The following is a 13,290-nucleotide window of genomic DNA, read 5'->3' as shown; positions in this document are numbered from 1 at the left end:
GGAGTTTGGCACTCTACCCTCCAGTCCTCCAATCAGAGGGGAGAGGAGGCTGAGGAGGTTGTGTCAATCAAGACTGGAATTAGCAGAATGGTGATGAGATTAGAGGTGATAAGTATAAGGTGGGAAAGGCATCTCCTTCCAGGTGGTTGAAAATAAGTAGAACACTAGAGTTAGAGCAGTATGTGTAATGGAACGGATGCCTGTATAAAGTCCAAATGGATACATGATCTAAATGTAAAAAGTCACATCATAAAAAAATTAGAGGAACAAGGAAGAAATTATTTTTAAAAAATCTATGAATCTATGAATAAGGTTAGAGTTCATAAAAAATACAATAGGCTGAGAGGATAACAAGAAACAATGTACATTTTTGATTATATAAAATTTAAATATTTTAGAGAAAACAGCTTAACAAAGTTAAAATTAGAAGAAAAAAATTAAATGGAGAAAGATATTTACAGGAAGTTTCTCGGGTAAAAGTCTCATATCAAAGATAAAATAAACATATGCAAATTTCTTAGACATCCATTTCACAACATAGATACTTTAAACAATAACAAATAGGCAGATTTCAATGGTCAATATGTCAAGAATGTGCAACCATGTGGACAAATCTTCTGAATCACCAATAATTAAAGAAATACAAATGAAAGGAATTTAGATTCATTTTCATTAATACAGTAAATATTGTCTACCTAAATCAGGGTTTATATATGATGGAGAAAATTTGGAGCCCTTTCTAAAAAATCCTGTTGTAAGGCAAGCATTACTATCAAACTCCTCAGTGTGGCTAAGAAGATGAAGGAAAATGACAAATGTTGGTGATGCTACAGAAAAGAAGAAAAATAATGCAAATATGGTGGAACTGTGAATTTGTTTCATCATTCTGGAAATAAACGTGGAATTATGCCTTCCAATGATTAAAGTATGAATGCCCTTTGATTCAGATTTACAACTATGAGATATATACTCTGAAGAAATAAAAAAGGAAAAAAGTAACTTCAGTATATGTAAATATATATATACAATTTAATGAGGGTAGGGAGGTGAGTATATTTATTTTAGTTTTCAGAATTCATGTATTATTGTTGGATTTATCAGTTCCAAAGTGTCTCAAAGTTCTTTTCTCTCATTTATTTTACAAATTCTTCTCCCGATTCTGCCAATTGTGTTCTGTATTTGTACATACAACAAATGAGTTCAGTTTTTTTCAGAAACTTCTATGCCATTTTTTTCTGTCACCATAATATTCTATTATACTCATATCACATTCACTTATCCATTCTACAATAGGAACAGTCTCCTTTATTTTCAAATTTTTGTCTATTATGAAAGAAGCATATATATAATATATTTATTTTTATATATGTATATATGCAAGTATATATATTCCAAATACACAATTACAGGAATAATAATTACAAATGTAATATATATATTTATATATGTGCACACCAACAGATAGAAATATATTTACAACAGTAGTGTCCGAAGCAAGCCAGAAAAGCAAATATTAAAGCATTTTTCTCTGTCCTTTGTAGGTACTGGTTCCAGTGACAGACATCCTACTCAAAGGCAGAGATTTGTATGATGGTAAATTTCAGACTTTAAGAGCTCTTGACTCCAAATTCTCCACCAAATGGTCTCTCTGTCATCAACATCTTCAACTATGTTAAGTCCTGTATTATTGGAATTATTATAATTTAACTCTTTCACCAAAGATGAATGAAACCAGCGTTTCAAAGAACTCTCACTAAATGAAGAGTAAAGCAAAATATTAGAAACATTTCTATCAATGCCAATAATAAAGGAGACATTCTCCACAGGTTTTTCTGTATGGGGTGAACAGTGGGTGTTGACCATGGAAACCATTCCCTCATATCAAGAAATATCTTCTACTCCTTACATTTATGATTGAGGCAGATCAACTGGTTTTGATTGCTACATACTCCCATTAACAGAAAGAGAATGATTTCTAATGAAATAGCACTGGGGCTCTTGTTCCTGTTTCAGACTGGTTTTGGGGTCTTGGGGAACTCCTTCCTCATGGGCCTGTATATCGTCACATTCTTCACTGGTTCCAGGCTGAGACCCATTGACTTGCTTCTCTCTCACCTAGCCTTTGTCAATGACTTGGTGCTTCTTTTCAAAGGGATTCCTCAGATAATGACTACTTTGGGGCTCACCAATTTCTTGGATGATGTGGGATGTAAACTTGTCTTTTACTGTCACAAAGTGGCCCGGGACCTTTCCCTCTGTACCACCTGCCTCCTGAGTAGCTTCCAAGCCATCACTTTAAGTCCTAGAAGCTCCTGGTTGGCAAAACTTAAAGCTAGAGCTCTAAAGTGCATTGTCCCATTGTTTCTCTTGTGCTGGACCTTCTATCTACTGACAAATTACACCATTCTTTTATATGTGAAAGGCCCACAGGGAAACAAAAATACCACTGAAGGACAGGCTTTCTTTTATTGTGTTGCTACATTTCCAGTTTCACATAATATTGCAATACATATACTCACTGTCTCCCTTCCTGATGTTTTGTGTATGGGAATCATGGTGAGAACCAGTGGATATATGGTTTTTGTCTTGTACAGACACCACCAGAGAGCCAAGTACATTCATGGCAACAGTCTCACACCTAGTGGTTCCCTTGAGATCAGAGCCACACAAACTATCCTGCTTCTTGTTATCTTGTTTGTCTCCTTTTACTCTCTGAATTCTATCTTAATATTATGTATTCCCTATGCAAAATCTTCCTGGGTTGTTTACACTTCTGCCTTCCTGTCTACCTGCTTTCCAACTTGTAGCTCCTTTATTCTAATATTTAGTGACTCCCAAGTTGGGAAGTATGTTTTAACCCTCTGGGAAAAGATGATGATACAGTTCTGAAACCACTCGGGTGTTTCACCTCAAACCCATCAAAATCTCTAACAGGACAAAAGAGGAACATGACAAATGTTTCTTGGGCTGCAAGAAAACAGGAATAGTAATGCAATCTTGGAGCTATGGATTGGTCTGGCTCTTCAGGAAGGAAATTTGGAACTCTGTTGCCCAAATAATTTCACTGTGTCTACCATTTAACCTCTTTATACCAATACTATGCTTATATACCAAAGAGGTAGTAAAGGAATCTAGCTGTACACAAATATATCTAGAAGCTTATTCCATAGTAATCCCAAACTGGAAACTAAAGGAGTTTCATTCTATTGGGTAACTGCCTAAAACCTATATTGTATTTCTCTGTTATATCATTTATCATGTCGTAATGATATTCCATTAGAAATACATTAGTTTTCATTGTCTTTCCTAATGTGAGGCCCCTCCTCCCTTCACTGACAGAATACAATGTTCCAGACCTGGCTTGACTAGATCAGAATGTAGAAGGATTAACCCATCCCTCCTTTTGTGTCCCATCCTTCTCTTAATGAAGCCTAAATTCACATTGAATCTTTTGTCTGATTTGTCATATTTTTGACTCCTAATGACTTTCTCACTCAGATATTTTTCATATGAACTGTTGTGTATCCATGCTTTCTCTCTTCTGGTATTCATGCACTTGTTCTTTGTTTGTTTGTTATTTGAGTTAGGCATAGGAAAACCCATCTGTCTTGGCTCTGAAGGGAGATTCTGTCCAGTCTGTTCTAGACCTTTCCCTGATGAATCTGTGCAGACACGGTCTTCTCCTGACTGTAGTTCAATGAGCCCTGAGGAGGACAGTGGTAGGGCAAATCTTAAGCCTAGGTCATATATAATGTATAATTTTTTTAGAAACCATCCTACAGTAGATTCAACACAAACATGCAAACACACAGACACACAAACACACCCACAGAAACACACACATACATGCGCACACACAGAGTCATAGACAACAAAACAAAGAAGGAAAGATGGGAGGAGAAGTGACTAGAAGAAGGAACTTCACTGAGGGCACAGATATCAGCATACAAAAGAAACTAAGGTAAAGATTGAGCAAAACTTCTTTGTGGTTTCATAACATGACTTAATTGAAGATTCAAAGAGGGAATTGACTAAGCTAAAAGCAAAGAAATCTTTTCTCATCATTAAGAGAGAAAATGAAGATGGTACAGCAGCACTCTATAATGGGGATGAGGAAGACTTTTTTTTGGTCTTTATTAATTGGTTTGTTTGCTTTTAGTTTTCGGGATTCTAGTCCACAATCCCTTGAGTTTCAAATTTTCTCCCCCTCCCTCTGCTCCTTCCCCCCCTCCCCACCATGGCAGAATGCAATCAACTATTGGATCTGCAAATACTTTCACATTAGACATTAGTCAGGTTGTAAAGAAGGATTATAACCGATGGAATGAACAATGGGAAAGAGGAAACAAAACCAAAAAGAAAGAAAAAAGAGCATGTAGTTTGCTTCAATCTGCATTCAAACTCAGTAGTTTTTTCTCTGAATGTAGACATCTCTTTCCATCATGAGTCTTTTGTAGTTGTCTTATAACCTTGCATTTCTGAGAAAAGCACTATCAGTTAGTCATCACACATATGTTGTGTCTGTAACTGTGTACCAATTTCTCCTTGTTCTGCTCTTTTCACTCAACATCAGTTGTATAACTTTCTAAGGGTAAATATGAAGTCTGTTGGCTCCTCATTTCTTTCTGATTTATTTTTTTTAATTTTTGAATTGAATTTTATGTTTATTTTTAATTTACATAATTCATTTCCACAAGATTTTGAGATATAAATTTTCTCCCCATTTTTCCCCTACCTACCACACCAAAACAGCGATCCCACTGAATATTCCCTCCCCCAATCAGCATTTTCCCATATCTTCCCCCATACCCCCTCCAACTTTGTAGTAGGGCACCGTGGATCTCTATGACCCAGTGCCTATATATCTTATTTCCAAGTTGAATATAAAATAATAATAATAGTAATAATATATATATATATACATTTTAAATATTTAATTTTAAAACTTTGAATTCCAGATTCTTTCCCTTCCTCACTCATCACCAACCCTTACTGGGAAGATAAGCAATTCAATATAGGTTATACATGTGTAGCTATGCAAAACATTTCCATAGTGGATATACTGTGAAAGGCTGACTATATTTCCCTCCCTCCTATCCCACCTCCCATGTGTTCTATTCTCTACTTTGATCTTTTTCAAAAGTGGGTGTTTCCAACTTCCCTGCCCCCCAGCCTTTCCTCCCTTCCATAATCCCCCCTCATCCCCTTCCCCCCTACTCTCTCATGGGGTGAGATACCCTATTTAGTGTATATGTCATTCCCTCCCTAAGCCAAATTCAATGAGAACAAGGTTGACACATTCCCTTTTGCATTCCTGTTCTTCCCCTTCATCGTAATAGTTTTTCCTTGCCACTTCTATATAATATAATTTACCCCATTCTGTCCCTCCCCATCTCCTCCCATTATATTCTTCTCTCACCTCTTAATTTCACCTTTTAAATATCATCCCTTCCTATTCAATTGGTCCTGTGTCCTCTGTCTATGTATACCTATAGGCATATATACACACACTCACATATGTATTCATACGCCCATATAGTCTCCTATATAGACATATATGTGTATGTATACATACATTCACACACACATATACACACACACACATTTCTTTTCCCTTCAACTATTCTCATACTGAGAAAAGTTTCGTAAGTTACAATTATAGCTTTTCCATGTAGGTACGTAAATAGTTCAACTTTGATAAGTTCCTTATGATTTTTTTTCCCTGTTGACCTTCTCATGCTTCTCTTGCTTCTTGTGTCTGAATGTCAAATTTTGTATTCAACTCTGGTTTATTCATCACGAATGCTTGAAAGTCCTCTACTCCATTGAATAACCATATTTTCTTCTGAAACATGATACTCATTTTTGCTGGGTAGGCAATTCTTGGTTTTAATCCCAACTCCTTTGATCTGAGGAACATCACATTCCAAACCCTTTGATCCCTCAGTGTAGAAGCTGCCAGATCCTATGTTATCTTGATTGTGTTTCCACAATATTCAAAATGTTCCTTCCTGGCTGCTTGTAATATTTTCTCCTTGATCTGGGAACCCCGGAACTGTCTAGAATGTTCCTAGGATTTTTATTTTTGGGATCTTTTTCTGGAGGTGATAGGTGGATTCTTTCAACCTCTATTTTTCCCTCTGGTTCTAAACCATCAGGGCAATTTTCCTTGAGAATTTATTGAAGGATTATTTCTAGGTTCTTTTTTGATCATGGCTTTCAGGTAGTCCAATAATTTTTAAATTATCTCTCCTGGATCTATTTTCCAGGTCAGTGGTTTAACCAATGAGATATTTCACATTGTCTTCTATTTTTTTTTTCATTTGTTTGGATCTGTTTAATAGTATCTTGATTTTTCATAAAGTCACTAGCTTCCATTTGCTCCAATCTAATTCTGAAGGAATGATTCTATTCAGTGAACTTTTGAGATTCTTTTTTTTCAATTTGGCAAATTTGGCTTTTTAAGGCATTCTTCTCCTCTTTGCCTTTTTGAGCCTCTTTTGCCATTTGAGTTAATCTATTTTTTAAGGTGTAATTTTTTTTAAGCAATTGGGGTTAAGTAACTTGCTCAAGGTTACATGGCCAGTTATTTCTGGGTGTGGTGCTAAGTATCTGAGCCCGTATTTGATCCCCAGGTCATCCCGACACTGGGGCCGGTGCTCTTACTCGCTGAGCAACCTAGCTGCACCTTTAAGGTGTAATTTTTTTCAGTCAGGTTGTTGACTCTCATTTCATAATTTTCTTGCATCATTCTCATTTCTCTTCCCAAATTTTCCTCCACTTCTCTTATTTAGTTTTCAAAATCCTTCTTAAGGTCCTCTATGGCCTGTAACCACCTCATATTTTTCTTGGAAACTTTTGGTGCAGGAGTTGTGACTTTGTTGTCTTCCTCCTGTTCCATGCTTTGATCCTTTTTGTCCCCAAAAAAGGAGAGTAAAGTCGGATTGTTGTGCTTGCTTTTCTTCCTTTGCTTGCTCTTGTTGCCACTCAATTACTTGACTTTTGAGCTTTTTGCCACAGTAGAACTCTGCTACTAGAGAGGGGAGCTTTGTCCCACAGACTGGGTTTTTCTCAGCTGCCAGAGCTAAAGTGAATTCCACTCCCCCCTTCACTGACAGAATGCAATGATCCAGGCCCAGCTTGACTAGACCATAATGTAGAAGGACTAACCCATCCCTCCTTTTGTGTCCCTTGCTTCTCTTAAGGTAGCCTAAATTCACATTGACTCTTTTGTCTGATTTGTCACATTGTTGACTCCTAATGACTTTCACACTCAGACTTTTTTTTTTCTTTTCTTTTTTTTTTACCCAATCAAGTTGTTTTTATTTGTTTTTTTACTGAAACAAGTAGCATTATACAATGAGAGCTGAAGAGATAGGTACAAGTTCTGAATTTAATTGTGCTTTATTTATGATCCAAGATCCCCCCAGAACAGTATAACACATATGCTTGAACTTGCTAGCTACCATGAGAAATAAACTCAGATTATGTTTTACATAACAGATAACAGGGAAAATGGAAATTTATCCACAAGGACACATTATCACTGAAATGCCATAAGCTACCTGGGTAAATCAAATTTGGTTACAGTCAACCTTCCATCTAAGTAAACCTCTAGTTTTGCATTAGGTAATCTCATCTGAAACCAAATACATAGCTAAAAGTTGTTTAGGTTTCTAGAATGGCATATAAGAAAACTGATGAGCTTTGAATGTAGATTGAAGCAAACTTTTTTCACTCTATTTTTCTCATTTGTGTGTGTGTGTGTTTTGCAACATGGCTAATGTGAAAATATGTTTTGCATGACATTGTGTGTATAATTGACATATCCCTTGCCTTCTCAAGGCATATGGGAGGGGTAAAAGGAGGGAGAGAATTGGGAACTCGAAATTTTTTTTAAATATATATATATATATATTTGAATATTTGATTTTAAAATTTTCAATTCCAGAGTCATTCCCTTCCCCCCCTGCCACCCACCCTCGCTGGGAAGACAAGCAGTTCAGTATAGGTTGTACATGTGTGGCTAATGCAAAACAATAACGTAGTAGATATATTGTAAAAGACTGATTATATTTCCCTCCCTCCTATCCCACCTCCCACATGTTCTATTCTCTACTTTGATCCTCTCCCTTTTCAAAAGTGGGTGCTTCCAACTTCTGTCCCCCCCAGCCTGCCCTCCCTTCCATCATCCCCCCTCTCATCCCCTTCCCCCCCTATCCTCCTGGAGGGTGAGATCCCCTGTTTAGTGTGTATTTCACTCCCTCCTCAAGCCAGATTCAATGGGAATAAGGTTGACCCATTCCCTTTTGCCTTCCTATTCTTTTCCTCCATTGTAACCATTTTCCCTTGCCTTTTCTGTATGAGATAGTTTGCCCCAATCTGTCTCTCCCCATCTCCTCTCATTATATTCCTCTCACCTCTTAATTTCACCTTTTAAGTATCATCCCTTCCTGTTAAATTGGTCCTGTGCCCTCTATCTATGTATACCTGTAAACATATATACACACATTCACATATGTATTAATATGCCCATATAAACTCATATATAGACATATATGTATATATATATATATATATTTTTTTCTAATCCCTTCAACTACTGAGAAAAGTTTCATAAATTACAATTATTGTTTTTCCATGTAGGAATGTTAATAGTTCAACTTTGACAAGTTCCTTATGATTTCTTTTCCCTATTTACCTTCTCATCCTTCTCTTGCTTCTTGTATCTGAATGTCAAATTTTCTATTCAACTCTGACTTTTTCAGCAAGAATGCTTGAAAGTCCTCTATTCCACTGAATGACTATATTTCCCCCTGAAACATGATACTCAGTTTTGCTGGGTAGGTGACTCTTGGTTTTAGTCCCAGCTCCCTTGACCTCTGGAATATCACATTCCAAGCCCTTCGATCCCTCATTGTAGAAGCTGCCAGATCCTGGGTTATTCTGATTGTGTTTCCACAATATTCAAATTGTTTCTTCCTGGCTGCTTGTAATATTCTCTCCTTAATCTGGGAATTCTGGAACCTGGCTATGATATTCCTAGGAGTTTTCTTTTTGGGATCTTTTTCAGGAGGTGATCGGTGGATTCTTTCAACCTCTGTTTTGCCCTCTGGTACTAAAACATCAGGGCAGTTTTCTTTGACAACTTCCTGGAGGATGCTTTCTAGGTTCTTACTTTGGTCATGGCTTTCAGGTAGTCCAATAATTTTTAAGTTATCTCTCCTGGATCTATTTTCCAGGTCAGTGGTTTTTTCCGTGAGATATTTCACATTGCCGTCTATTCTTTCATTTGTTTGGATCTGTTTAGCACCATCTTGATTTCTCATAAAGTCATTAGCTTCCATTTGCTCCAATCTAATTCTGAAGCAATGATTCTCCTCATTGAGCTTTTGAGATTCTTTTTCCATCTGGCAAATTCGACTTTTTAAGGCATTCTTCTCCTCATTGCCTTTTTGAGCCTCCTTTGCCATTTGAGTCAGTCTGTTTTTTAAGGTATTATTTTCTTCAGTCAGGCTGTTGACTCTCATTTCATAATTTTCTTGCATTGTTCTCATTTCTCTTCCCAATTTTTCCTCCACTTCTCTTATCTGCTTCTTAAGGTACTCTATGGCCTGTAACCAGCTTGTATTTTCCTTTGAAGCTTTTGGTGCAGGAGTTCTGACTTCACTGTTTTCCTCCTGTTCCATGCCTTGCTCCTTCTTGTCCCCAAAATAGGAGGGTAATATTGGAATCTTCTGTCTGCTTTGTTTCCTTTGCCTGCTCATTTTACCCCTCAATTATTTGACTTTTGGGCTTTTTGCCACAGTAGGACTCTGCCACCAGACAGGGGAGTTTTTGTCCCAAATGCTGGGGTTTTCTCAGCTGCCGGAAGTATTAGATGGGTGCCCTCTCTGAGGTCTCCACACGCTCTGGCAAGCTGGACACACACCCCAGGACCTCCACCCTAGACTGCAATCCAGATCCAAGCAGGTTAAAGCAAGAGAGATTACCCCTCAGACTGGTGCTTGGTCCCCCTACACTCTGCAGGCCAGGAGCTGAAGGTGCCACATGGCGCTGGCATCTCAGCGGTTTCCCGCCCCGGGGGTAAAAGCCACGCACTCCCACTTACTGGGTCCCAAAGTCCAGACTGCACTGGCCTCTCACCTTGTCCTTCGCATCTATGTATTGATTAATCTGGAAACGGCCATGGCTGCTGCTGATCTGGAGTCCCTCTGGCAGGTGGCTGGTCAGGCCCACCCTGGGGCTAAAGCCTCGGCGTGGGGCTGGGCTCGGCTCCCAGAGCGCTGTGCTGGCAGATTCCTGCCAGCCTGCCGGGCTGTCCTCAGTGGGAGGTTAGCTTCTCTGTGTCATTTTGTGGGTTCTGCAGCTCCAAAGTTTGTTTAGAGTCCCCTTTTTACATGGATTGGGGAAGGTGGAAGCCAGAGCCGCGGGAAGATCGTGCTTCTACTCCGCCATCTTGGCTCTGCCTCAGACATTTTTCATATGAATTGTTGTATATCCATGCTTTCCCTCTTCTGGTATTTATACACTTTTTCTTTGTTTATTAGTTTGTTATGTAATTTAGGCATAGGAACAGCCACCTGTATTGGCTCTGACTGTGAAGTGATTTTTTGTCAATTCTTCCTCTAATATATCTGTTCAGACAATGTCTTCTCCTGACAGTGGTTCAGGGAGCCCTGAGGAAGACACTGGTAGGGCAATTCTTAAGCCTATCTCAAATATAATGAATAATTTTTTTTTACAAACCATCCTACAGTAGATGCCGCCGAAACATGCAAACACAGACACATGCACACATATACAGAAACCCACATACACATGCACACACACACACACAGACACACACTCAGAGTCATAGACACCAAAGTAAAGGAGGAAAGATGGGAGGAGAAGTGACTAGAAGAAGATACTTGACTGAGGACACAGATATCAGCTTACAAAAGAAACTCAGCTAAAGATTGAACAAAACTTCTCTGTGTTTTCATAGCCTCTCACAATATGGCTTAAGTAAAGAATCAAAGAGGGAATTGATTAAGCTAAAACCAAAGAAATCTTTTCTCATCATTATGGGAGAAAATGAAGATGCTACAGTAGCACTCTATAATGGGGATGAGGAAGACATACTAACCCTGGCTCTTCTTATTGACTGAGTAGCTTTGAATAAATCACTTTTGCTTTATGAGCAGCAATTTTCTTACTCCAAAAAAAATTGTTGAACTAGGTGATCTTTAAGGAATTCTACTGCACTGGATATTGGCTACCTGGAATTAGAAAACTCCTTTACAGAGCTTTCCCTTCTGCCATTAATATTGAGAAAGTCTCTTCTAATCACCTTTCTCTGGTTGGATAATAAAGGAACTCAGATGACCCCACCTGCCAAAGAAGATTGAAGAAAAAATAATACATCATCTCAAGTCACAGGTTGCCTGACATTAGAGGCCTCCACTGCAGAGATCTCTGAGGAACCATTCCCAAGGACTTTTCTAATTCTACCCTGAACTATGAAATACTCTGATCAATAGGTACCTTTCTTATCCTACAGATGCAAATTTCTGTCACTGGACTCATCTCTGTGATTAGATTCATTCTGCTGAGTTGGAAACCCCTTTTCCTGGGTAGCCTTCATTCTCAGCCCTTCACTGCCTTGAGTCAATTCCTGTCCACTTCTGCCCTCCACTTTCTTTGGAATCTATTGTTACCGAATTCTTTTTTGTCTTAGATATCTTCCTTTCATACTCTCCATTTTCTGAATTTCTCCTTAAAGACACTTTGTCCCTCAGCAGCCTCTCCAGTGCTGAATGATCTTTATCTCAAACTTTGTAAGACTCAGAGTGTCACTTTTCAGACCCTCATTCAGAAGCCTCTCCTCTTTTAAGATTCACCCCATCTGGCCATTATACTGTCTGGATTTTGTTTTGTTTTCCCCCGGTAACCAATCCTCTAAGTTACTCTCCTTTCTTTCCCTTGGAGTTAAGTATCTGGCTCACAGTCTTCTTCACTATATCCCATTCAGCCTCCTGGGCTTCTAGCTCATCACCATCCTTAGTTTCCTTAATGCCCAACTCTGCTCTACCTCAGCCATCCACAGAAGTGGTCACAACTCAGGATTACTCAAAACTCTTCTTTCCCTAGAACACTGAAATTCTAATTCTATTTTTTCTGTCCTGTCTCTCAGTAATCTTTTTTCCCCTATGATAGTCATTAAATTAAATTAAGTGTGCAACACAGTTACAAATTGTTAGCTAACCTCATATTTTACACAACCAAACTTATTAAAAATATTTGAAGACTAATGTATTGATAGATTCTTTTGCTGTGATTATTTCTTATCCCATTCTTCTCTCTCTTTTCTTTCATGTATAACCTCCTTCAGATATGGTTGAAGGTATAATTTGTCCTCTTCATATTTTGTCCACTGGTTTTTAGGCAAGATCTGCTGCCTTATGGTCAGGTCCAGATCTCTCTTGATGTGAAACATTTGATCATTATACAGATTATCAGGAAGCCTCCTTATGGCCTCTTTAACATCTTCATCTTCATCAAGTGTGTCATCATGCATTAACCCAAGTTTGTTGAATCCTGCAGCACTGTAATACCACTTTCAAAGATTTTCGAGCCATCGGCTTGATGCTACAGTAGGTACCCGCGTAGCCATCTTGATGTTGAGAGACTGGCGATTTGCCTGCTGGGTACATCCTAGAGGATACTAGGAATCACCTCCCAGTACTCTTAACCCTATTTACCCTCACAACAGGCTCCAATTCTGTGTGGTAAAGAGAAAAGATTGCTGGATTAGAAGTAGAAAGATCTGATTGCAAACCTCTGCCTTGTACCCCACTACCTGTTTGACCAGGGGCAAATAAGTTAATCACTAAAATTAGAAACATCTGTTTTGTCTTTACTAAAAGAATTTCAGTGTAATCAGTAACCTTATAGGAGAATTACTAATGGGACAACTACTTGGTGCAGTAAATAGAACACTGACCCTGCAGTCAGGAGGGCCTGAGTTCAAATCTGACCTCAGACACTTAACACTTACTAGCTCTGTGACCTTAGGCAAGTCACTAAACCCCAATTGCCCTGCCTTCCCCCCTCCAAGAAGAAAAACACATAGAGAGAGAAAGAATTACTTAGGGAATACTTTGTGTTACCTTGAAGGGAAAGTCCATTTTGCTTAGGTTTTTATTTAATTTGTGGAGCATGTCCTGAAGTGCAAACATGTATGCAACTCATTTGATATTCAGTGCTTACTGTATACAACTTGGAATTATTGACTTTGCATATTTA

General features: G+C 38.3%; 1 protein-coding gene and 1 pseudogene across 1 annotated transcript; one reads left to right on the top strand and one right to left on the bottom strand.

Moving 5' to 3' along the window:
• Positions 1–1,968: 1,968 nt before the first annotated feature.
• LOC138146170 (vomeronasal type-1 receptor 1-like) lies at positions 1,969–2,889 on the top strand. The gene has a single exon (XM_069067874.1). The coding sequence runs from the start codon at positions 1,969–1,971 to the stop codon at positions 2,887–2,889; it is 921 nt and encodes a 306-aa protein (XP_068923975.1).
• A 9,398-nt stretch (positions 2,890–12,287) lies between these two features.
• On the bottom strand, positions 12,288–12,714 carry LOC138146356 (cytochrome b-c1 complex subunit 7 pseudogene; annotated as a pseudogene).
• Between the last annotated feature and the right edge of the window lie 576 nt (positions 12,715–13,290).

Source organism: Petaurus breviceps, unplaced genomic scaffold, assembly GCF_028583685.1.
Source record: "Petaurus breviceps papuanus isolate PSGF00001 unplaced genomic scaffold, PetGlider_PUasm1.0 90760, whole genome shotgun sequence".
NCBI classification, from domain to species: domain Eukaryota; kingdom Metazoa; phylum Chordata; class Mammalia; order Diprotodontia; family Petauridae; genus Petaurus; species Petaurus breviceps.
The sequence above is the reverse complement of the archived record's forward strand: the minus strand, read 5'-3'. Positions and strand labels throughout refer to the sequence as shown.